This window comes from Phyllobates terribilis, unplaced genomic scaffold (assembly GCF_046119375.1).
Source record: "Phyllobates terribilis strain yellow unplaced genomic scaffold, ASM4611937v1 Scaffold_2__4_contigs__length_985480577, whole genome shotgun sequence".
Taxonomy (NCBI): Eukaryota; Metazoa; Chordata; class Amphibia; order Anura; family Dendrobatidae; genus Phyllobates; species Phyllobates terribilis.
Window position 1 is genome coordinate 685,342,060 of NW_027362762.1, and position 27,139 is coordinate 685,369,198.

General features: G+C 42.2%; 1 protein-coding gene across 1 annotated transcript in view; it reads right to left on the reverse strand.

The window, feature by feature from the left end:
- IKBKE (inhibitor of nuclear factor kappa B kinase subunit epsilon) overlaps positions 1-27,139 on the reverse strand; it is a 70,284-nt gene that overhangs the window by 34,012 nt on the left and 9,133 nt on the right. Inside the window, exons 2-6 of the mRNA XM_073666941.1 lie at positions 23,073-23,318; positions 13,706-13,846; positions 13,419-13,548; positions 5,871-6,052; positions 4,775-4,935 (exon numbers count right to left, since the gene is read on the reverse strand). Of these exons, the coding sequence (XP_073523042.1) occupies positions 4,775-4,935; positions 5,871-6,052; positions 13,419-13,548; positions 13,706-13,846; positions 23,073-23,159 (701 nt within the window). The 5' untranslated portion in view covers positions 23,160-23,318. The remainder of the gene's footprint in view (positions 1-4,774; positions 4,936-5,870; positions 6,053-13,418; positions 13,549-13,705; positions 13,847-23,072; positions 23,319-27,139) is intronic.

Genomic DNA, 27,139 nt, shown 5'->3' on the forward strand with positions numbered 1-27,139 from the left:
TAATAACTGCAGCAATGACCACATACAGCACCACTTTAATACTCTGTTATATGGTCATCCCTAATGACCACTCTATTAAAAAAAGAAGATGAAAGTAATCTGTAAAGGACAAGTAATAAACCACTTAAACAATAAAACACTTAATAGTCCTATTATAAGAAATAAGCAGCCGAAGGGCACAATTATGCTGATTCACTGGAAGCTTGTAATGTAATGACTATAATAACCATTTCTTGTAGATATAACCAATTTAATACATCAGTCATCCGGGGATCAAAGCACCATTTTATATCTGTGGGAACAAAAGTGTTTCATTATGCCAACAGAGGTTCAGACCTTTTCATTGACCCAGAACCTAATACCAAACCACAGTCTAATCCTGGATTCAGCTAGAGTAAAGTTAGAAACATCAGTGACTTTCAAAAAGCTTGAAGAAATAGAAATAAAAAAATATACTTGTACCTTTGCCAATATAAGCAAGTCGACTCCATCTATAAAAAAAGAGGGCTTTATGTCGGAGACTTGTTACTTATTAAAGAAGCACTCCTGTTAAATTTTTGGTTCTCTAAAATTGTGTAAATGTTAGTGTAGTGTCAGTGTGTTAATACTACCGCTAATCAATTGCCGTCTTCGCCGGTTGCTAGCGCTGTTCTTCTGAGTAACATGACGGTGATTCAGACTCTTCGTTCTCCATAGGATTACATTGTAAAAGACACTTCTGGGTCACACAAGGCACAGTGTGATCTGGAGAGTCTCAATCGTTATCACGTGACTCAGAAGAGGAGTGGAGCAGCGCTGGATAACTGAGAAGACCGCAATCTGTGAGTGTATTAATATTCTGACACTACACTAACATTTACACAGGTTTAGGGAACAAAAAAAATAATAGGAGTGCTTATTTAATGTACTTAAATATTACAGAGATCAGCACTTTCAAGTCTTTCTTGGACCTTCGCAGCTTTTTTTCCACCAGTGCATATCAGCTTATTGGTTGCAAATGTTTAATGGTCGAACTGAGTCTTCACAGTGGATCATATAATATTTGACCCAAAATTTCATCAGAACAGAAGACATATCAAACTGGAATTGACTTGGATGCCAATCATTTCTTCCTAGACTCTTATATTTTATGAGAAAACACAAATAAAGTGTTAGGCTGTAACATCTGCTCCAGGACCTGTTCCTGCAACATCTGCTTTCACCACCAAGCGCTGCAGTATTCATTCTGCAAGGGGCACTGCTGATGGGTGAGACATCAGTACCAGAAGATCTGAGTTGCACAGGCTTTGTTCAGCCAGTGAGACTAGGGTGGCTAAGACGTTTAGTGCTGTCTGGTCTGGCAGTATGGGTTTGTGTGCTGTCCAGCTGGAGTCATTAGATCCTTGCCTTGGCCAATAGGACAGTACCACACCCTACTAATACTCCCAGCTTACTACTGGGAGCTGCCAGAGCCCAATAGGTCAGCACCACACCCCACTAATACTCCCAGCTTACTACTGGGAGCTGCCAGAGGCCAATAGGTCAGCACCACACCCCACTAATACTCCCAGCTTACTACTGGGAGCTGCGAGAGCCCAATAGATCAGCACCACACCCTCCTAATACTCCCAGCTTACTACTGGGAGCTGCCAGAGGCAATAGATCAGCACCACACCATACAAATACTCCTAGGTTACTACTGGGAGCCACCAGAGGCCAATAGGTCAGCACCACACCATACTAATACTCCCAGGTCACTACTGGGAGCTGCCAGAGCCCAACAGGTCAGCACCACACCCTACTAATACTCCCAGCTTACTACTGGGAGCTGCCAGAGGCCAATAGGTCAGCACCCCACCATACAAATACTCCTAGGTTACTACTGGGAGCTGCCAGAGGCAATAGATCAGCACCACACCCCACTAATATTCCCAGCTTACTACTGGGAGCTGCCAGAGGCCAATAGGTCAGCACCACACCAAACTAATACTCCCAGGTTACTACTAGGAGCTGCCACAGGCAATAGATCAGCACCACACCCCACTAATACTCCCAGTTACTACTGGGAGCTGCCAGAGGCAATAGATCAGCACCACACCCCACTAATACTCCCAGCTTAGTACTGGGAGCTGCCAGAGGCCATTTGGTCAGCACCCCACCTTACTAATACTCCCAGGTTACTACTAGGAGCTACCAGAGGCAATAGATCAGCACCACACCCCACTAATACTCCCAGCTTAGTACTGGGAGCTGCCAGAGCCCAATAGGTCAGCACCACACCCCACTAATACTTCCAGCTTACTACTGGGAGCTGCCAGAGGCAATAGATCAGCACCACACCCCACTAATACTCCCAGCTTACTACTGGGAGCTGCCAGAGGCAATAGATCAGCACCACACCCCACTAATACTCCCAGCTTACTACTGGGAGCTGCCAGAGGCAATAGGTCAGCACCACACCCCACTAATACTCCCAGCTTACTACTGGGAGCTGCCAGAGGCAATAGATCAGCACCACACCCCACTAATACTCCCAGCTTACTACTGGGAGCTGCCAGAGGCAATAGATCAGCACCACACCCCACTAATACTCCCAGCTTACTAATGGGAGCTGCCAGAGGCCAATAGGTCAGCACCATACCTTACTAATACTCCCAGGTTACTACTAGGAGCTGCCAGAGGCAATAGATCAGCATCACACCCTACTAATACTCCCAGCTTACTATTGGGAGCTGCCAGAGGCAATAGATCAGCACCACACCCTACTAATACTCCCAGCTTACTATTGGGAGCTGCCAGAGGCCAATAGGTCAGCACCATACCTTACTAATACTCCCAGGTTACTACTTGGAGCTGCCAGAGGCAATAGATCAGCATCACACCCTACTAATACTCCCAGCTTACTATTGGGAGCTGCCAGAGGCAATAGATCAGCACCACACCCTACTAATACTCCCAGCTTACTATTGGGAGCTGTGAAATGCCAATAGGTCAGCACCACACCCTACTAATACTCCCAGCTTATTATTGGGAGCTGTCAGAGGCCAATAGGACAGTACCACTCCCTACTAATATTCCCAGCTTACTACTTGGAGCTGCCAGATATAGTTCTACTTGCCTGGTTTACATCTCTAAATTTCACCTGTTGCACTAGTGTTTTTTCCTGTTAAAGACCTTGGCCCTTTCTCTGACTACTCTTCAGTCTTTTGATTTTGTACCTTTACTGCCCTCCTTGTTCTGTTCCAGCTACCTGACAATCCATGCAAGCCTGCAGCATCAGCCAACAGCTAACTCCATGACCCAAACTCAGGGACCCCTATGCAAGTATATATTACAGATCTACATTATAAAGGAAGTGTTCATATACCCAGTAGTTATTTACATCTTTGCATCCATTTTGGGGTGGCAAAAACAGAAATAAAATAATCCAGCACAGGATCCATTCATTTGAACAGGGATGGAAATGTCCAAAAATGACAAATCAAATACAGCTGCTATCCATTTTTAGCTGGATCAAAAAATCATATTCTGCACAACTTTTCTATTGGGCCAAAAAAACTAATAACCACTAAATAAATTTTTTCACCATTGAAGTCTATAGTAAATGCATCATAATGAATGGTCATTTGTTTATAGTTCAAAAACAGATCTGTTTTTTAAGAACGGCACATGCCCAGAGCACTACAGGTGTCCAGAGACGACTCTAGTAAAAATACATGAACAAAAATGGATGTAAAACTAAAACCAAAGTGTGTATCAGTTTTTTCTCCATTTTTTAACAGATCCAAGATTTTTTTTTAATACTCGATCAATTTCAATAGGATGACAACTGGACACGTGAACAGAGCCTTAGACTTCATTAATATGCATGTTCAATGATGAGCTGACATTGACTGTAATTTACAGTGGATATGCCCATGTTCTTTATTATTATCATTACTATTATTATTAGTATAGATGGAAATTGGGACCTTTAATGTTTTTTGTTTGCTTTTTTGGCGAAAAACCCCCAGTCTGATGCTAAATACACATACTACTTTTAAAAGAAATCTGTTTTTGCTATGTAATCTGACTGCAACATGAGGTAGGGACAGAGACCCTGATTCCAGTGATGAGTCACTTACTGGGCTGCTTGCTGTCATTTTGTTACAAACATTGTTTTCTCTGTTGGAAATCTAGAAATTCTCTGAATGCGGAGCTCTGTATAACCCCACCCACACAGCAGATTGGCAGCTTTCTGTATACACTGTGCATAGGCAGAAAGCTGCTAATCAGTTGTGGGGACAGGGCTACACAGAGCTCATGACTCTGATGGACTACATGCCACGAGACACCTAGTCCTGTAGTGATAATCTACTGTTGATAAAACACTAATTTTATTGGAAGAACAAGACAAAGCCAAGTAAATGATACACTACTGGAATCAGGGTCTTTGCCCCTAAATAATGTTGCTCGTAGATTACATAGCTAACATCTGCTGACAGATTCACTTTATGGTGGCATGCCCTTCAATAGGCCATCTTTACTGGTGAATATTGGTAGAGAGGCATTGACCCAAACCTACTCTCTGCTTGTATCTACATCTCAATAACATTTCATTTAGTTATTAGATTCCCCTACGTAGTTGCAGAGAATCTTCCCAATCATGGCCATCTTTAACGAATCTGTACCTTAATGATCTGATTAAGAGACTGGCTGTGACTTTGATTTTTATAAACAGTAGGTCTTACTCAAGATACACAGACATTATTGGTCCAATATTACACGGAAGAAGCATTATGAAATGTTTCCTTACATAATCTCCTTGTTGTTTCGAGGTCCACCATAAGGGATGAAGGGCAGACTGCCGCAGGCAGCGTGATAAAAGGTGACTCCAATACTCCACAGGTCAACTGTGACGCCATAGGTCTTCTGATGGGGTTTTCTCAGGACTGCTCTTTCATACATATCAGGATGCTTAAAAGGAAATAAAAGACTTCCGTCATGAAAATGGGAAATTCCGTGTTTGCTAAGCCTAAACTGATTGCTAAACTTCCCAATAACCTATAGTGTGTTTGCGAAAGCTGAAGTCAGACATATGTCTAATAAAAATGTACCCTGTCCAGTTGGATATATTCTTTCCACCTATTTTTAATAGACTGAAATCTTCAGTAATTTATATAATACATAAGGTATATGGATTTTGTCTGGTTTATAGCAATCCTCTACAAAAAAAATAATCATCGTCCGCAAATACAAACAAAAAAATGAAAACAAAAGAAAAAAGCAGATAACTCTTATCTTTATATCTTATCTTATCTTAACACGTCTAGAGTGTTTTTCCTGGAGCATCTGGCATCTTCTTTGTCATTTTGGAGGCGGCTGTGCTGTTGGCCTCTTTTTTTTATCCGTATATATGAAACCAGCCTGAAGAATGGACTGGTCACGTCTTTTATGGCTTTCAAAGCCTGAAGTGGGTAAAAGAAGCTCAAAAAGACTAAATATATGCACAGCAAGTTGCTTTGATATTGCTGTGCATATGTTCATTCTTTTTAATAGATTTTAAGCACTTTTAAGGTGGAATCCATTTGAAAAATAAGTTGTGTGTAGATTAAAAAAAATGAGAAATATCCGCTGGACATTGGGTAAATTATTTCTTTCACAAAGAGGTTGTCCAAAAAGCAAAACTTATTATCTATACAGAGAAAAAGTGATAAGTGTTTGATTTGTTAGAGATCCGACCAATGAAACCCCCACTAATCATGAGAATGGGGCTCCATTTCCTCTGTTTTAACATTGTAATTTGAGGCCATTATAACTTCAGGGACAACTATACTAACACTTGCCTCACATAAAAATAAATAGCATATGTAGACAAGCCATGATCTTACTTCTAAACACAAAACGCCTACCAAATATTCTTCGGTTCCATAAAGAGACATGAAAGTCTCATCATCTTGAAGCTGTCGAGCAGCACCAAAGTCAGTCAGCTTGTAAATACTTCGGCCATCCTCTCCAATTAAACGCATAATGTTCCCAGGTTTAATGTCCCTGTGCACAATTCCATTCTCACGTAAGTGATTCATCCCTGCCACTGAGAACAAAACAACCACATTGTGGCACGTGAAAATCACCATTGACAATTATAATGCAGTATGCACCATCATTGTAACACTGGATCTGAACGTCAATATAATAGCTAAAACTAAACAAAAAAAGATGCCTTTTCTGTTCACAATTAATATAACTTTCCTCTTAAAGGGAAGGCATTATCAGAAAATAACAATATTTAAATCGGGTTTTTGTTTATTAGATTATGATTGTTTATACATCATAATCTGTAATTAAGAAAAAAAAATAGAAATCTTGTAATTTTCACATACGGTATTTTGTTTCAGGAAATAACACATGTACATAGCCACAATTGTCGTGTCCGGATTCTTATCTAATGAGCCTGTGCAAAGGTCCATTGTGAAGTGTCAGCTGTGACATCTCCTATTGTGATTGGTGGATCCTATATTAAACGCTGCGTATAGAGATGTTACCTGTCATTGCAATCCTGCCTCTGATTATAAAAAATCAGTAACTATATACGGTATCTAAAAGGACCTCCAGTAACCAGTGTGAAAATTGCAAGATTACAAACTTTGTTAAAAAAAAATCAAAACCGTGCCAATTTTTTTCTTTTTTAATACATGTAATACAAACCCTGATCTAAATAATAGGTCATTTTCTGATAATGGCTTCCCTTTAAGTTCATTGGGGAACACAGAAACTATGGGTATATGCATTGCCACATAAGGAGACTGTAATAAAAAATAAAATTGGTTTCTCATATGCTGTTCATACTTAGCCTGCAAACACTGATCTAATTAGTATGTAATCCAGCAGAATAACCCCAAAACAGCAGACTAGTAACAAAGCAGACAATTATGAAAAAGGGATAAAAAAAAAAATCAACAGAACATTTTCTAAAGGAGAGGGGGCGTTTACCTGTAAACTCAAAGAAAAACCTTAAGCACCCTGAGCACCTTACAAGCAAGGTCAGCATCTGCATAAATGTGTATCTTTTGAATGCAGATAGGGTGTGGATGGAAGACCATGTGGTGGCCATGCAAACCTGCTGTGCTGAAGTGTAGTGTTGTACTGCCCATGGAAGGACCACATGAAAGACCTCTTAAATGTGTTGTTCCAAGAACAAAGTACATTTTAATCAATAGATCTTGGAATAAAAATAAGTTCCACAATTGGATGTGTTAAAGGGAACCGGTCACCTGAAAAAACACTATATTAACCTGCAGATGTGGGGTTAATCTGCAGGTTAATAGCGTTACTAGCCTGCCCAGCGCCCGCACTTAACCTAACGCTGCGTGGAGAAAATGAACTTTATACCTCCTGGCAGCATTCGGGTATCAGTCACGTGGGCGGTGCCAGAGCGGGTTCATTCTGTAACCCCACCCCCCAGCCCAGTGGCGTGGTTACAGAATGAACCCGCGTTGGCACCTTCCCCTTGATTGAAACCGGAATGCTGCTGGGGGAAATAAAAGTTAATTTTCTCCCTGCAGCGTTCGGATAAGTGGGGGTGCCTGGCAGATTAATAACACATCTGCAGGTTAATAGCATTTTTTCTAGTGACAGGTTCCCTTTAAATAAAAATGCTCCTGTGTTGAGACAATCTTATAAATGGCTGTGTCTGACCGTATAGGAACATGGTCAGCACATACCACAGCGGAAACAAAACAGATGTACAGACAGGACAGCATGAGATCGTAGATGATTTTTCATGCGAGTTAAAAATTTTACCTGCCTGTTTATCACGAGCGATTGTTTCTTCCGCATCTTCAGCCCTCTGAGCTAATCATAAATCAAGTCACTTACATATCAGCTCAGTGGCAGCCACAGCTTCTACCTCACTGCCTTGATTTATGATGACCTTACAGGACTGGTGACAAGGTTGAAACACTCACTCCTGTGATAAAACAGGCATAGAAATGTTTTACCTCACAGAAAGCAGCAGCTGCAAGCCACTGCTATGTTGTCTTTATAATCATTTATTCTTTCTCCCATGGCCAACAATTGTGGTATGGCATGGTTCCTGCGTGGTGAGACAGATATTACATAGTACATACCAAGAGCACATAAGATTATCTCAGCATAGAAATAATATAAATATTTTTTTTAACAAATCCAATTTTGGAACTTATCTTTACTTCAAGATCTATTAATTCAAATGTACTTGGTTTGTGGGTCAACCCCTTTAAAGGAAAGTTCACAAATAAGACTTCAAAGTCAGAGGTAGCTATAAAGATGTCCACACACATTAAAAGGTGATGAAAATAGACAACTGCAACCATCATGAACATTCGGTAGAACTTAAGAACAAACGATCACTATAGATAATCCACTGTCAGACAAGAAAAGAAATTGTCCATATTTAACATTTTCAGCCATCAGTCACTAGTCCACAAACTATCTCACCACAAAAGTATGTTCCCAGAATGCTTATCATCAGCACACATGTGAGAACATCAGAGTAACAGTTGTTCTATTTAATTTGTTTGGTCAACTTTGGAGAATGGGCAGAAAATCATCTGCAAGGAGTTTGCATGTTCTCCCCGTGTTTGGTGGGTTTCCTCCGGGTTCTCCGGTTTTCTCCTACACTCTAAAGACATACTGATAGGGAATTTAGATTGTGTGGACAGTAATTATAATGTCTGTACAGCACTGTGGAATGTGATGGCGCTATATAAGTAAAATACATAATTTAACTATTTAACCTTTTCTATCTTTTAGGTGTAGTGATAAACGCATGATCAGGCATAGGTACCTTGACCATGGTTGAATGATGTTTTTGGACAAGTCACTTGATCTCAGGATGCCATACTCAAGAGCCATGCTTTAAACCCTACAACTATTAAATCAGTTGTAAAAAGAAGGTCCATAAATAGTTGAATGAAAGGAAAATGCTAGGGTGCATCTGACACACAGTCCGCAATGTCTGGATGCCAAGAGGGTCAGTGCCAGTAGAGAAACACGAGGACAACTTACTTTTTCACATATGCTTTCTTTGACATGTAAAATAGGTCCACAGAATAACCATAAGGAACATTATCCAATGGAAAAGATGTTCCCAACTATGGTAGTTGCCCACTTAGCGTCAAGCAAGGTGTGGGAAAGACTTAGTGCAACACAAAGGGAATAGGGAAAGGGAGCCCAGACTCAAGGGAAAGGCGGGAGTGGAAACCTCCTAGGTTGATCTAATATCACCCTGTCTCCACTAACGTCCCTATATTGGTTCTTCACCAATCGCCGCACGCGAACCTCGCCCTGTCTTTCCCTGGCATTTGGCCCTGGCTAGGGAAGGGAGGGGGATGAGCGCTAGTCAATCCTCAACTAAAAACAACAAGGGGGAACAAACAAGGGAAGATAGCTTAGCTTTTAGTCGACTTCAGAGAGATGAACACCCATCCTCATAGCTCCACAGAGGAATGTGGAAAGTAATTCACATGCTCCGAGCCTTCACAAGGGGTAATGTGAGTATCGCCGGCACATCCCTCTAGCAGACAGCAGGTATTTATACACCTAGGCCAGGGTGTTAATTAGCAAGATGAAGGCAGCTGCTGGGTCCTAGAGAGACAGCCTCTAAGAAGGTGTCTATAATGCCAAACGAATAGATCTCCTGCAACCAACTGCAGGGCGACCGTCTGTCACTTCTGACACACCCGTGACACTTAGATGGTATTACTATGATGTTCCATCCAGGTTATCATCCTAGATGTACTACATCACAGCTCAGCTATCATGCTACCTTCATAGGTAAGATGTGACATGACTGAGCCATGAACGGAGTTTCCTGCCAGTGGTGAGGTCTTGTGAAAAAGGAGGAGAGAAAGATCACCCTATATTCGAAATGTTGATGGGCAACCAAGCTTCCTATCTGTTCAACAAGCCCTGGACCAATGAAGCGCATGGGAAGAAAAGAGACGTTGTTCCCCAGCTACAGAAAACTGGCCTACGTAGTCAAAACAAGCCAGCAGACAATAGATGGTGCAATCCTGGCAGATGAGGAGAGACTAGAGCCATGAAAATAAAGACTGGTAAACCACCTCAGGCGTCGAGAAGGGCCAGCCAGAAAACAGGGAAACTAATTTGAAGTGGACAGGATAACTATCTGTAATTGGCTAAATGTAATTTCCTTCATATCTGACACTCATCCTTCTGACTATATTCATGCAGTGCCATCTAGTGGGTGGAGAAGGCTGCTGACGGGTCTGGAAATTTGATTGTCTGGAGAAAGTCTTCAGATGTCTGTTGACAGAAGGTCTAGAAAGCAGATAGACTGCAACACCTGTTTCGGGAATCTCTGCAGAGGGGTCAGCGCACCTCACAGGTCCTCTGGCAGCACGCTTAGGGCGCGTGCACTTCCTGTATTTTAAAGACCACGCGCACTCCAATTGTGCCGCCAGCCTATAGCTAGAAGGCACTTAGTACTTAAGGCACATCCACCTGTTGGGAGGTGCCTGAGCAAAAATTGTAGTTAGCGAGCCTGCAAGCTGCTAGCTAGTGATCAGGTTCCTGTAACAGTCCAGTTCAATCTGTACCAGTACCAGTTCTGCTTTCCTGTTCCCATCCTGTCTGTGTGGTACCTGAACCTGAAACCGCTTTGGCGGTATCCGAATTCTAAACCGCTCTGGCGGTACCTGAATCTGAAACTGCTCCGGCGGTACCTGAATCCGAAACCGCTCTGGTAGTACCTGTATCTGAAACGGCTCCGGCAGTACATGAATCTGAAACCGCTGCGGTGGTATATAAACCTGAAACCAGAGCCTGAATCCCACTCTGACAGTACCAGTTACGGTATCCGTTCCATTTGAATGAGTGGCTACATCTATATCCTCTGTATCCGGTCCTGCCTTGAACTCCTAGTCCGTTCTACTGTCCTGACCCGTGGGATCAGCTGCCGTGGTACCGGGATCTGTCCTGGAGTAGCACCTGGTGTCCACCTGGGCCCAAGTCCAACCCCAACATCAGGGGCTCTAGTGAAAACTCAGGTGGGCACTTAGTTACACCTCTCCAGGCTCTCCCCCATCTGTGGCGCAGTGGATCCACATGCGTGACATTGATTGTGCAGAGGAAAGGCAAGACAAAGTTGAATGCAAGATGAGAAGTTATAGGTACATATCTTAAATGTCCATGGAGAATAGGAAACCACCTGGTTCCATGTGGGTGATGGCACATAGATGTGATTACATGCAAATCTGGGTTTTTGTGCTCAGTTCAGAAATCGGACTGAGGTGACTGTCTTTCATAAGGTTGGTAGTACCTGTATTAACTTGTTAACAGTTACAGAGGGGAAAAAAGAATAATGGCTCCTCAATCAAAATAGGAATGCAAGGCCGGATCAAAGAGTAAACTAAAAAATACAAAGCTAGAAGAAATTGGGAGCAAAGAGGAAAGCGTTATGTAACTCCTCAACGCGACTCATGTCTCCTTGGCAAGGAAGAGCAAAATTTCCAGAAAGCGTAGGATATGGCCTCCAATCGGAGGAAAGGCTTAGAGAGAGCACTTTTATTGGTAAAATCTATGGTGTAGTCATTCTCTGGCCTGTCCAATTCACACGGCTTAAAGTGAACTGTGGAAGACGGAAACAGTAGTCTTGACAATAATTTCATCTTTCTGTAGGTGACTGCAGCCAAAGTCAAGTTTTTGTAATGAAGGGTAGACACTTCAATTTCTTCAACAAGGTTCTCTAATGTCAAGGCCCAAGCTGCTAACTAATAAAATGGTTGGTATGCTTTAGAAAATTCCGTTTTGTTAAAAGGCTGATCACAGGGTGTCCTATTGTAGACACCTACAACAATCCGTTGTTGTGGAAAAAGCTTATTGCAAGTGTTCAAGTGTCCTGCAGGGGAAATGAAATATTCTACAGTTCCATTAAAATATATGGACTATCTATTAAAATATATGGACATGCTGAGTCCTCCAGAATGAAAAGTATTCTTTGTGCTATTATGGCTAATGTACTTTATGTTGGTACTGCATTTGAAACATCAATTAATGACTATGGTAATTAACAAGTAACGACTATTATTTCAGTAATATTGTATTTGAAAAGAATTTATTAAATCAATCAACCCCTTCAATAACTCCAAGATAATAGTTTTGTGTGCTATAATACTTATCTTTTAATGTATTTGCTGTAACAATATTTAATATTAAATGCCTATTTTATTTAGCATTTTACATTTAGCTTCCAGAGAGACAGGGAAAATTGATACTATAGGGTGTATAATAGTTGTATTTTAAAAATAAACAACCTCTTATTTTAAAAGTTATGGATTTTATTCAATTATTTAAAGCAACCTAAAACGTAATCTATTAGGCTTAGAATTAAGGGAAGGGACAATATCCCAAGGGGCTATTGGGGATAATAGGGACAATATGGATATTCTAATTAACGCTCTAATAAGTCACTAGAAAACTATCACCTACCTGATGGTAGAGGTTGTCATCCTGATAGGCAACAATGTTGGCGCCCCCACTCGGCTACGGCTGTCCCTTAAGTTGTCTCTAAACAGGCCCTACTAACTAATAGAGCATAGTATACCAACTAAAATGGGCCTAATTGGAAGAGGTACATGTGCACTTCCACTTGATTGATTCACAGATTAATAGGAGCAATTGGGCCCATTTCTGAAATTTAGTCTCCTGATCAACCCTGTTTATCCTTGGGGGAAACATGTTGAGATTCTGAGATCATAGGGGCATGATACACAACAAAGATAAGGTTATGAATCCCCTTTTGTTTGGGCGGTATACTATGATGCATAGTAGGGCCTGTTTAGGGATAACTTAAGTGACAGCCATTGCTGAGTGAGGGTGCCAACAACGTTACCTATTAAGATAACAACTTCCATAGTTTGGTAGTGAATATCTTCCTAGCGACTTATTAGGCTGTAAACTAGAATATCCATTATACCCAATTGTGGATGTGAATTCGGGTGTGAACTAGCATATCTATTATCCCCAATTGTTCCTTGTAATACTATCCCTTTATTCTAGGACAAATAAATAACTTTTTGGGTTGCTTTACTTTTGGGTATGATTTTAAATATTATAATTGAATAAAATGTATAACTTTTAAAATAAGGGGCATTTTACACTTCGTCAGATAGAGTTTTGCGCTGAAGCAGAGATATCTTAAAAATAAGTTAGGGCCGGTTTCTACCCTTTTGATTTTGCCCTTGTGAAATATTGTGTGATTCTGATAATTATGTTTATTCTCGTTAGAATAATTGGCATTAGATGGCAATACTTACAGTGATGAAGAACGACCTGTTGTCTCTGTCTACTTTAGTTAATATTTGTAACATTTGTTTTTTTTTTACAGGGCATTAGACATAGTCAGGTGAAAATCTAGTGACCCACAGTATACAAATTTGTCTTATTTTGAATCTCACCCACGCACTGTACCACGATCAGAAACTCTGATTCAGAAAGTCCAAAAGCATTCTCTGGCTCCTCCAAGACAGACAGAAGACTCCCACTTGAGCAGTACTCCATGATTAGCACCTTCTGCTTAGTGCTGCCCTGGGAGAAGGTAGAAATAGGAGCTTAGAACAATTCTAAGAGTAGATGTAAAGTTTAAGATAATTGTTTGCTTGTATTTAAGCAGAGGTTAAACAAGTAACGGACATGAGTGGTAGCAGAACTAATGTTGGTTAGGAAGGCTATGGTATTAACTCACAGTTTCCTCTACAGCAAAGAGCTTGACAATGTTGATGTGGTTGAGTTTCCCCAGCATCTCAAACTCTCTCATTTGTACTTCAAACGGTCGGAGATAACTTGTGTTATTAAACACCTTCACTGCCACTTCCTCTCCAGACTTCTGCAGGGAGAGAAGGCAAAGTATGAAATTCATTACTGTGACAGTGTATACGCTTTATGCAAAGGGTTTGAAGGAATCATGAAAGCTTTGAATTAATTCACATTTAATCTTACATTTTCTGTATTCTTTCTAGTTTTAAAAGTCTCAATCATGGACGTCCATTGGACCTCCCAAATTTCTGAATTCCATCTGATGAAGGCTAGTTCTTAAGGTATGAGTTCAACATTATGCTCATGTCTTATTGTCAGACAACAGATGTAGTGGCTCATAGGTAGGTCAAATGGGAACAAGATGTAGGCTTTATAGACAAGGAGGAGTGGGAAGATGTTCTAGGTATGACTCGGAGGGTCTCCCCTAAATACTCAAAACACATGACACAATTGTACATTTTATTTATAGCCTTTTTTTTAACTACATCCACAAGATTTAGAGATACAGTATATGCCGAAAATATAGTTCTTCATCAGGCACTTTTTCATCTAATTTGAAGTTGCCCACAAATTCAGGAATATCTAGGCGCAAATAATTTAACTCTTGAAGGCCTTATAGAATCCCCATTACCTCTAAACTCCATCATTTGTTTATTGAAGCTCTTTGATATATCCAACCTTTCTGTAAGTAGTACCTTTATCAGTACGCTTTCAGGCTAGGAATCTGATTGCTAGCCCCTGGATGAGTGATCAGACCCCTTCCTTTACTCAATGGCTATCCAGAGTAAATGCGTATGAGCCCTACAAGAAGCAGATTATCGGCACAGTGGCATACAGGAGATGTAGTATATAATTTTGGAATTTAGGTTAAACTCCCTAGAACTGCTACTGGCTAGACCTTTAAAGGAACCTGTCAAGTGACTCATGCTGCCCAAATCGGGGACAGCATGAATCTCAGCCTGGCTGCACAATTGCAGTCAGATATGTTTTTCTCTGAAATGTTCTGGTGTTTCAGAGAAAATATACCCCAGCCAGGAGCACAGCCAGAGACAAGACTAGTATGGCTCTTCTCAGCACCAGTACAGGTGACTGACAAGTTTCTCCCTCATATGTACATAGAGGTGACTGACAGATCTCTCACTAGCAGAGCTGGGAAGAGTCGGCCGGGAGCGGAGGTGGACTAGTCTCCTCTACAGCTATGGTCCCCAGCCAGATCTTCAGAGTATATTTTCTCTGAAATGCCGGAGTACGATTTATGCTGTTCTTGGTTTGAGCAACATTAATCACCTGACAGGTTCCCTTTAAATAAAATTAAACAAAATACACAGTTTCAGTATCAGTTGTATTTTTATTTCAGGTACACGCTTCAGGTATATATATATGCCTTATACTGTTGATAATAACAGGATGTTTCTGGTGGATGCTACTCATAATGCATCTGATGTAGGTGAAGACACTACTGACATTTCATCAGATGTTGGAACAAGAAATTAAATAATATAATCTCTATTTGCTTTTTATGCCTGTTACATACATACGAGGAATTTTTGTGTTTTCTTTTCATATATTGCTACATTTATTCCTGTATACAGTACAGACCAAAAGTTTGGACACACCTTCTCATTTAAAGATTTTTCTGTATTTTCATGACTATGAAAATTGTACATTCACACTGAAGGCATCAAAACTATGAATTAACACATGTGGAATTATATACTTAACAAAAAAGTGTGAAACAACTGAAAATATGTCTTATATTCTAAGTTCTTCAAAGTAGCTACCTTTTGCTTTGATGACTGCTTTGCACACTCTTGGCATTCTCTTGATGAGCTTCAAGAGGTAGTCACCGGAAATGGTCTTCCAACAATCTTGAAGGAGTTCCCAGAGATGCTTAGCACTTGTTGGCCCTTTTGCCTTCACTCTGAGGTCCAGCTCACCCCAAACCATCTCGATTGGGTTCAAGTCGGTGACTGTGGAGGCCAGGTCATCTGGCGTAGCACCCCATCACTCTCCTTCTTGGTCAAATAGCCCTTACACAGCCTGGAGGTGTGTTTGGGGTGATTGTCCTGTTGAAAAATAAATGATGGTCCAACTAAATGCAAACCGGATAGAATAGCATGCCGCTGCAAGATGCTATGGTAGCCATGCTGGTTCAGTATGCCTTCAATTTTGAATAAATCCCCACAAGTGTCACCAGCAAAGCACCCCCACACCATCACACCTCCTCCTCCATGCTTCACGGTGGGAACCAGGCATGTAGAGTCCATCCGTTCACCTTTTCTGCGTCACACAAAGACACGGTGGTTGGAACCAAAGATCTCAAATTTGGACTCATCAGACCAAAGCACAGATTTCCACTGGTCTAATGTCCATTCCTTGTGTTCTTTAGCCCAAACAAGTCTCTTCTGCTTGTCGCCTGTCCTTAGCAGTGGTTTCCTAGCAGCTATTTTACCATGAAGGCCTGCTGCACAAAGTCTCCTCTTAACAGTTGTTGTAGAGATGTGTCTGCTGCTAGAACTCTGTGTGGCATTGACCTGGTCTCTAATCTGAGCTGCTGTTAACCTGCGATTTCTGAGGCTGGTGACTCGGATAAACTTATCCTCATAAGCAGAGGTGACTCTTGGTCTTTCTTTCCTGGGGCGGTCCTCATGTGAGCCAGTTTCTTTGTAGAGCTTGATGGTTTTTGCAACTGCACTTGGGGACACTTTCAAAGTTTGCCCAATTTTTCGGACAGACTGACCTTCATTTCTTAAAGTAATGATGGCCACTTGTTTTTCTTTACTTAGAATTCGTATTATGGCAAGAAAAAAGCAGCTAACAGTCTATTCAGTAGGACTATCAGCTGTGTATCCACCAGACTTCTGCACAACACAACTGATGGTCCCAACCCCATTTATAAGGCAAGAAATCCCACTTATTAAACCTGACAGGGCACACCTGTGAAGTGAAAACCATTTCCGGTGACTACCTCTTGAAGCTCATCAAGAGAATGTCAAGAGTGTGCAAAGCAGTCATCAAAGCAAAAGGTGGCTACTTTGAAGAACCTAGAATATAAGACATATTTTCAGTTGTTTCACACTTTTTTGTTAAGTATATAATTCCACATGTGGTAATTCATAGCTTTGATGCCTTCAGTGTGAATGTACAATTTTCATAGTCATGAAAATACAGAAAAAGCTTTAAATGAGAAGGTGTGTCCAAACTTTGTCTGTACTGTATGTGTAATGTTTTGAATACTTGTATGTAATGCTGTTTATTTCAAATAAAGCTTGTACGAATTAAAAATTTCTGTGAAACGTGTATATATGGGAAAACTTTAATGTTGGAGGTGATTTGCATCCTTATACACCGATCAATTATCACATTAAAACCACCTGCCGAATGTAGTGTAGATCCGTGAAGCCCTCATGGGTCAGACAAGATTAATCCCATCCCACTTGATTGATCCAATCCCATGTGTATTTGATTGGATTGAGATATGGAGAATTAAGAGGCCAGGCAAACAATTTAAATTCTTTGTCATGTTGCTGAAACATTTTTAAACACTTTTCTGCAGTGTGGCATGGTAATAATTTAGCCACAAAATGGTACACTTAGTCTACAACAATGTTTAGGTCAGTTGTATATACTGTTTGTCAAGAAAACATTCACATAAATGCCAGAACACAAAGTTTCTAGTAATAACATTTTCAGGAGCATCACACTGCCTCAACTGGCTCAAAGGGAATCTGTTATTAGGTTCTTTTCACCTAATCTGAAAGCAGCATAATGTAGAGATAGACCCTGATTCAAGGGATGTGTCACTTATTGGGTTGCTTGGTGTAGCTTTAATAAAATCACTGTTAGTAGTAGGATATTATCACTAGAAGACTAGTAAACCTGCTGCCATGTAGCCCTCCATATACATGAGCTCTGTATAACCCTGCTCCCACCACTGCATGGCAGCTTTCTGTACACACTGTGCATAGGCAGAAAGCTGCAAATCAATAGTGGGGCTGGGTAATACAGAGCTAAGCATTCAGAGAAATGGATTTAAAACCGTGAGTTTGTCAAAACTTCAATAAGCAACCTAGTAGGTGAGACATTTCTGGAATCATGGTCTTTGCCCCTAACATCATAGAATGTTAGAGTTGTAAGGGACCTCCAGGGTCATCTGGTCCATCTCCCTGCTCAATGAAGTATTCACTGAACCATCTCAGACAGATGTCTGTCCAGCCTCTGTTTGAAGACTTCCACTAAAGGAGAACTCACCACCTCTCGTGGCAGCCTCTTCCACTCATTGATCACCCTCACTGTCAAAAAGTTTTTTCTAATATCTATTCTGTATCTTCTCCTTTTCAATTTCATTCCATTGCTTCTAGTGTTTCCATGTGCAAATGAGAATAAGGATGATCTCTCTACACTGTGACATCCCTTCAAATATTTGTAGACAGCTATTAAGTCTCCTCTCAGTCTTCTTTTTTGCAAGCTAAACATTCCCAAATCCTTTAACGTTCCTCGTAGGACATAGTTTGCAGTAAGCTCACCATCCTGGTAGCTCTTCTCTGAACTTGCTCCAGTTTTTCAATGACTTTTTTAAAATGTGGTGCCCAGAACTGGACACAATATTCCAGATGGGGCCTGACCAAAGAGGAGTAGAGGGAGATAATTACTACACGTGATCTAGACTGTATGCTTCTCTTAATACATCCCAGAACTGTGCTTGCCTTTTTTGCTGCTGCATCACACTGTTGACTCATGTGCAGTCTATGATCTATTAGTATACCCAAGTCTTTTTCACAAGTTCTGTTGCTTAGTTCTATTCCTCCCATTCTGTTAATGTAATTTTAATTTTTCTCGCCCAGATCTTGCATTTCTCCCTTTTAAATACCATTCTATTAGTTGCTGCCCATTGTTCAAGCTGATCCTTCGGAATCCTTTCTCTGTCTTCTCAGTGTTAGCTTTCCCTCCTAGCTTTGCATCTGTCTGCAAATTTGATTAGTTTACCTTTAGTTCCCTTATCTAGATCATTTACAAAAATGTTGAACAACACTGGGGCCAGGACAAAGCCTTGAGGAACCCCACTTGAAACACTCTTCCAATTGGATGTGCAAGTATTAATTACCAGTCTTTGCGTATGATCACTGAGGCAGTTAAGAATTCACTAACCTTAGCCACAGCTTTGACAAGTGAGAGGAGCTTGGTTCGAGATGGGGGTGTGGTGGAGGCATGATGACCCCTGCTCGTCAAATTCATGATGAACAGCGGCATTTGCTAAGCCACAAATCTTACTCCAACAACTTGTCTGCAACTTGTTGTCACATGACTATTTTAGAGCAGTGATTTTGCTGGCAAGTTGCAGACAAGTCGCATGTGACTTGCATTGAAGTCTATATCAAGTCTTACATCAAGAGACAGAAAATTCAAAACATTCGGAAACATTTGCGATTTTGTATCACAGTCGCAGCAGTTCGCAACAGTATACAGAGCTGGCAAAAAATATCTTTACAAAGTTCAAAGAAACCACAAAATCTTAACTTCAAGTGCTTTATTGTGGATTTTCATTACAATTAGCATTTTGCCATTAATTAATTAGTATTTACATTTTACTAGGCCAATTTTGCTATTAGACAGTTTGTTATTATCTCCCCAATTGTGTGCACGTTTAAGAAGTGAAATTATGACAAGGATTTTACATATAACGATTTTTTTTGCCTCCACTGTACTATAGGAAATATTACATCTAATGATGCAATGTGTCCTGAAATTTCAGTGTCACACAACACATCGCATGCTTAGTCCTAGACTTTCTAATACCCCTTGCAAAATAAAAATAACAGACACTAAACTTGTGCAGTGGCACCGCTCATGCAATGTGAGCGCCAGGTTTCCTAGGGTTCGCGTTACATTGTTATGCCATGGGAGCACTGCAGCCAATCAGCAGACATTATTGGGCTGCTGCTCTCTCATTTCCGTTGGACAATCAGAAGAATTGTGAGTGCAGCAGCTCAATAGCGGCCCCTGAATGGCTGCAGGGCTCACATGGCATAACAATGAAACAGCGCCGATGCAGGAGGTGAGTATATGTTATTTTCATTTTACATTGGTGACTATTTTATTTAAAAAGGGGTTGTGCAGGAAGTGGACCACCCCTTGAAGGAAAATACCCACAGGTATAGTTACCTTCTTGATGTATGCGTGGGTCCTTGATTGACAATGTTGATAGACTCAGCTCCCCATCGAATCCATCGCCCACTTGACAAGCACAAAACCTACTAACCCAAAACAGCATTGGTCCCCCATATCCAGTGGGCACTAACATCGGCCCAAAATGTCTTTTCTCTTGACATAGGCCCTGAATTCTGCTATTAGATGAGGTCACGTATCTGCTAAAATGCTGTCTGTTTCCAAAGATAACCAACAGGATTTTGAAAGCATCTACAGGTATGAATTGAGATAAAGGTATAAAATAACTAAAAAAATCAGTAAAACTTTTTTTTTCCATAAAAGGACTTTTAATGTACTGTAGTAACTGTGGTTAGTGAAATTGCATTAGGTTTTCCATGTAAAGTAAAGTGTGAGCATTGGCAGCTGTCACAGCAGAAGGTACTACATGCAAAATTAGTTGGCAATTTTGAAACTAGTGCTTAAACCCCTGTGCTTAAAGGGGTTTTCCACCTCTACATTGTTTTAAATAAACATGTAGGAGGCTGTAAAAAAAAAAAAAAGATTTAAAAAAATAATGCATTCTTACCATTAACGATGCCACAACTCCGCTTTTACACTACTCGGGTCCTCTGCCAAACCCTGTTTTAATTTGTCAGGCAAGGACAAGCATGTGACCTCTGTACTTGCTGTAGTTTCAGATCAAAACTTTTCACTTGCACAAGGAATATAGGAGTAAAAGCACCCCACAATTTGTTACAAACTCTCTCTCGAGGGCAGTGTTATCTATATATGCTGTCATAAAGGTAAGCCATCAGAAGGGAAGAAGCGAAATTTAGTTTTTGGACAGAGAGGAATAGTATTTGGGTGATATGTTGCATTTGCAGAGACCTTTGGGTATCAGGTCAGTGGGAACCCAAATTATTACCCCACTTTTGAAACTATACACTTCAAGGAATTAATCTAAGGATGTAATGAGCATTTTGACAATTGAAAATGAACAATTAAAATTTTACAATAATTTGCAATTTTAGCTCAATATTTTTTTGGGCCAAAAAGCACGCCAGAATTTGGTTTACAATTTATTTCGGGTATGGCAGTAGAATCACTTAAATGTTTATCAGGCATCACTTGCAAAGACCCTATGGTGCCAGTGTAGAGAGAAGTGACCCCATGTAAGAAACCGCAGGTCTCAAAGAATTTATGTAGGGGTGTAGTGAACATTTTGATCCCACAAGTGTTTTATAGAATTTGTTAAAATTGCACTTATTGTAATATTCATTTTCCAGTAAACAGTATCTAGTTTTAGTTTGAAACTTTTCATTTGTACAAGTGGTAATAAGAGAAAATGTACCCTAGAATTACGAAAACAGCTGTTTGGGTACCCTGTAGAGCTCAGCTATACAGTATGAACGCCTAATAACCATTTTGGAACTTGTACCCCTCAAGAAATGCATAATAAATTAATGTGCAGCATATAGTGCAAAGTAAAGTTTTTCCACAGAGTTGTCATTTTATTGCCCAATTTGTGGAAAAAACAGCTCTATAATTGGTATTCTGTGTTTCAAAGTTTTAGCAACACCTCGGTTGGGGCGGTTAACTTCTGGATGGACCTATGACAGGGCTCAGAAGTAAAAGAGAACCTACAGCATTTGAGACCTATTTTGACAATTTGCATACATAGGCTAACAATTTTAGAGGCTCTGGGTTGAATTAAAAAAATTAAAGATCCACTAAGGCTATGTGCCCACGATGCAGAAATGCTGTGGATTTTTCCTGAGCGTTTCTGCATCTCCCTGGCAGAAAAAACGCATGTGGTTTGTACATGCATTTTTTTCTGCCAGGTAGAAGCGTAAGTGAAGCGTTTTGAACATGCGATTTCGCATGCGGGTTGTCAAGCGCTTTCCAAGCGATTTTAGCATCACTTGGAAAAGTGCTTGACAACTTGGTCACACTATATAAATCCATGCACCCAGCATGGATTTATATAGTGTGACCAAGTTACGATGCTGCAAATGCAGCATCAATAGTAAAAAAAAAAAGAATACAAATGGTGAAAAATAAAAAAAAAACAATTATACTCACCTTCCGATGGCCCCCCGATCTCCTTTTCCGGTGTCTTCGGCGGTGTAAAAGGACCTTCCATGACGTCATTTAGACGCCATCAGAAGGTGAGTATATGTCAATTTTTTATTTTAATTATTTTTTTTAACTACAGGTACTATGCTACCCGGGTCCAGTGGAGAGTCTCCTCTTCTCCAGACCCGGGTACCATCCGCGCATTGAACCGCATAATATCCGCATGTGCACATGTAGTCATGCGGATGTTATGCGTTCCAATGCAAGTCAATGGAGGATAAAACGCCGCGATTCCGCAAAATTAATGGACGTGCTGCAGATTTTTCCGCAATGATAATCCGCAGCGGAAATCTCCGCAGCATGTGGATTATCATTGGGGACCATTGCAGACCTATTAACAAGCGTTTTTTAAGCATTTCCGCAGCTGAAATTACGCCACGGAAACGCTTAAAAAACGCATAGTGGGCACGCAGCCTTACACTGGACATTTTTTGGGAAGGAGTGTTCCTAGGATAACCGGTCAGTGTAGACAGGCTGTCGATCACCTGACAAATGAGCAAAGCGCTTTTTTGTTAGGTAAAAATGATCTTTTGCTTTGCTTAAAAATCATCATACTCGGCAGCACATCTTCTGGGTAAACAGGACCTGTGGTACCGAGAACAATGGTAGCCTATGTGCACTGAACAATCGATTACTGATTGTTCGTCACTACCGCCGGCCAGGTAGTGTAAACCCACCTTAACTTCTCTGAAGTGACTCCATTTTGGAAACTACACCTCTTAAAAGCAAATGACCATTAAAATTTCAGGGCAGCGTTGTCCACAGCCTTTAGCTCTAGGGGTAAGGCCATGGCATGCATTTTCACACAGTTTTTTCATAAACAGTCATGGTTTGGACCATTGGCCAAATTAATGAACATGGATCGCCTGTGGTAATGGTCCTGCTGAACTACATGCAGTCAAGTAATTCTTGTTTATGCAAAAACTACGTGTGGCTTTGGATTGCTTCACAACTGTACTTGTGCTTTAGCCTAGCATTTTAATTGTTAATGTAGGGGTATAAATGTTCCCTACCTTATTCCGTGCCTTGTATACACTGGCAGTAGCACCTTGACCCAACATATCCTCCAGCTCCCACAGATAATTTGGGGTACTTGGCATCTTCCAATATGAAACCTCTTTATTAAAAGGGAATTTGTGGTAGAGTATGAAGCAAAATGCAACTTGGACAATACATCAAAGTACTTTGCTGCGGATTCTATTAGCTCAGCAGATTCCAAGCAGAAGCCAATTATTCCAATGTAGCTGTTGATACGTATTCTGCAAAGAAAACAAATGTAATACAAGTCAAGAACAAATGAGTAATGTGTTTAAGTTAATTACAAGAAGAAAGTTCACACAGGGCCAGGACAAGGGATAGATGAAAGTAGGCACTAGCCAAGGGCGCCATTTAACATAAAATCCAGGAGGCACAATTTAATCAAGAAAAAAAATCTGACTTTCCATTTTTCTCTATGCCGTATGTGTGCGGCTGGTTATACAGTGCAGTGTAATGAGTGCATCATTGTGTAGTAGTAAATGCAGTAATATCTGCACAATATCACTGCTTTTGTCAATTTGCTGTGGAATGTCCATTGTAAAAATTCTGCAGAAAATTCATTTTGTGAATGTACCCACTAATAGTGGTGGAGGCCCTAAATCAGTTATGCATTGTATTCTAGTGGTATCAAAAGAGATTTCCCTCACATCACTCCATACACTTTTTATGGAAAACTCTGCCACCTATTAGGCCATAACTTTTTTTATAAAGAGCCTAATTTTGTTAGTTGTCGGGGAACAAAACTTTTAGCCAGCCAGGGGTGAGACTGGGAGAGAAGGCTCAGTCAGTCAGGGGTGATACAGGGAGAGGGGGATCAGTCAAGGGTGATGTGGGGACAGGGGGCTCAGTCAGTAAGAGGTGATATGGGGAGAGGGGGCTCAATCAGTCAGAAGTGATACAGGGAGAGGGGGCTCAGTCAGTCAGGAGTGATATGGTAAGAGGTCGCTCAGTCAGGGGTGATACTGGGATAGGTGCTCAGTCAGGGGTGATGAGGGGGGAGGTGGCTCAGTCAGTCAGAGGTGATACAGGGAGAGGGGGCTCAGTCAGGAGTGATACAGGGAGTGGGGGCTCAGTCAGTCAGGGGTGATACACGGAGAGGGTGCTCAGTCAGTCAGGGGTGATACACGGAGAGGGGGCTCAGTCAGTCAGGGTGATACGGCTCAGTCATTCAGGGGTGATATGGGGAGGTGGGGCTCAGTTTCTCAGGGGAGACACGGGGAGAGGGGGCTCAGTCACTCAGGGGTGACACCAGGATAGGGGGCTCAGTCAATCAGGGGTGATACGGGTAGAGAAGGCACAGTCAGTCAGGGGTGATAAGTGAAGAGGGGATGCAGTCAGTCAGGGATGATACAGGAGAGAGGGGGCGCAGTCAGTCAGGAGTGATACAGGGAGAGGGATCTCAGACAGGGGTGATACAGGGAGAGGAAGCTCAGGCAAGTGATATGGGGAGAGGGGGTGAAGTCAGTCTGGGGTTATATGGGTGAAAGGGTGCAGTAAGGGGTGATACGGGGAAGGGGTGCAGTAATGGGTGTTATAAGGAGGGTGTGCAGTCAGTGGTGATACGAGTAGAGGGGCTCAGTCAGTCAGGGGTGACACCAGGATAGGTGGCTCAGTCAGCCAGGGGTGATATGGGTAGAGAGTGCACAGTCAGTCAGGGGTGATAAGTGAAGAGGGGACGCAGTCAGGGGTGATACAGGGAGAGGGGGCTCAGGCAGGTGATATGGGGAGAGGTCAGTCAGGGGTTATATGTGCGAAAGGGTGCACTAAGGGGTGATACGGGGGAGGGGTGCAGTAACAGGTGTTACGGGGAAGGTGTGCAGTCAGTCAGGGGTGATGCGGGGAGAGGGGGCTCAGTCAGTAAGCAGTGATACAGGGAGAGGGGGCTCAGGCAGGGGATACAGAGAGAGGGGGTCAAGTCAGTCTGGGGTTATATGGGCAAAAGGGTGCAGCAAGGGGTGATATGGGGGAGGGGTGCAGTAACAGGTGTTACAGGGATGGTGGGCAGTCAGTCAGGGGTGATACAGGAAAAGGGGGCTCAGTCAATCAGAGGTGATACGGGGAGAGGGCACTCAGTCAGTCAGGTGATAGCGGGATAGGGGCCTCAATCAGTCAGGAGTGATATAGTGAGAGGGGGCTCAGTCAGGGTGATACTGGGATAGGGGCTCAGTCAGGGATGATACTAGGATAGGGGCTCAGTCAGGGGTGATACTAGGATAGGGGCTCAGTCAGGGGTGATACTAGGATAGGGGCTCAGTCAGGGGTGATGCGGGGAGAGGTGGCTCAGTCAGTCAGAGGTGATACAGGGAAAGGGGGTGCAGTCAGTAAGGAGTGATACAAGGAGAGAGGGCTCAGTCAGGGGTGATACAGGGAGAGGGAGTTCAGGCAAGTGATAAGGGGAGAGGGGGTGAAGTCAGTCTGGGGTTAAATGGGTGAAAGGGTGCAGTAAGGGGTGATATGGCAGAGGGATGAAGTAACGGATGTTAAGGGGAGGGTGTGCAGTCAGTTAGGGTTGATGCAGGGAGAAGGGGCTCAGTTAATCAGAGGTGATACAGGGAGAGGGCGCTCAGTCAGTCAGGTGATAGCGGGATAGGGGTCTCAGTCAGTAGTGATATGGTGAGAGGGGGCTCAGACACTCAGGGGCGATACTTGGATAGGGGCTCAGTCAGGGGTGATACGGGGAGAGGGGGTTCAGTCAGTCAGTGGTGATATGGGGAGAGGGGCTCAGTCGGTCAGGGGGTGATACAGAGAGAGAGGTGCAGTCAGTCAGGGGCGATACAGGGAGAGGGGGCCCAGTCAATCAGGGGTGATATATGGGGAGGGAGGTCAGTTAGTCAGGGGTGACACATGGGTAGGGGGGTGCAATCAGTCAGGGGTGATGCAGGTGAGAGGGTGCAGTAAGGGGTGATATGGGTGAGGGGTGCAGTAAGGGGTGATATGGGGAAGGGGTGCAGTAGGGTGATGTAGGGGGAAGGGGCTCAGTCTGGGGTGATACTGGGGTGGGGGTGTAGTCAGGGGTGATAAGAGAGAGAGGGGTTGCAGTCAGTCTGGAATGAAAGGAAAAATGAGGGAATTGGGCCCTCATTCATCCCTAAGTGACTCAACCCCCCTCCCCCTCTATTCCCTGGACTAAAATGCCATTTGCACTTACTCACTGTTAGAAAGCATCAAGCAGCGAGCGGTGACATCAGTGAGGTGACCGGAGTTCATCAGCTTTGAATTCCAGTCACCTCACTGACGTCAGCACGCGGCACTGAAGCTGCGTTCTCACGCACAGCTCAGTGTCTCCTGGATGCAGGGCTAAGCGGTCGCATCATGCCACCGCTCAGCAATGAATCCAGATGTTGCCGAGTTGGGCTCATCGTGGGACAAATGGATTATCGACGGACAGATGAGGAATATGGTGTTTTTTATTTTTATTTTTACATTAATAAATGGGTCAAAGAGGGTGGGGAGTGTTTATTACAAATAAAGGATTTTTTTCTATGTGTTTTGTTCAATTAAAGGACTTTTTTCTGTGTGTGTCTTTTTCCACTTCCATTATAGAGTTAGTAATGGGGGAGTCTCATAGATGCCTCTCCATTACTAACCCCTGGGCTTGATGTCAACTGACATTACAAAGCTGACATTACAAAGCTGACAACAACACCAATACTATTACCCTACTTGCCACTGCACCTGGGCAAGTGGGAAGAGTCGAGGGTAAGGGCCAGAATTGGCGCATCTAATAGTTGCGCCATTTCTGGCGCAGCTGAGGGCTGATGTTATTAGTTTGGGGAGGGGGCCAATATCCATGGCCCCTTCCTAGGCTATTAATATCAGCTCACAACTGTCTGTTGAGCCTTTTCTGGTTATTAAAAATAGGGGGGGTCCCCAGGCCATTTTTTGGGGGGGGGAATCACCCTTGTTAATAACCAGTAAAGGCTACGCAGTCAGCTGTGAGCTGATATTCATAGTCTGGGAACCTCCATGTTTATTATTCCTTACCCAGACTATAAACATTAGTTATCAGCTGTCCTCTTTCCCTCAGCTGGTTAAAAAAATT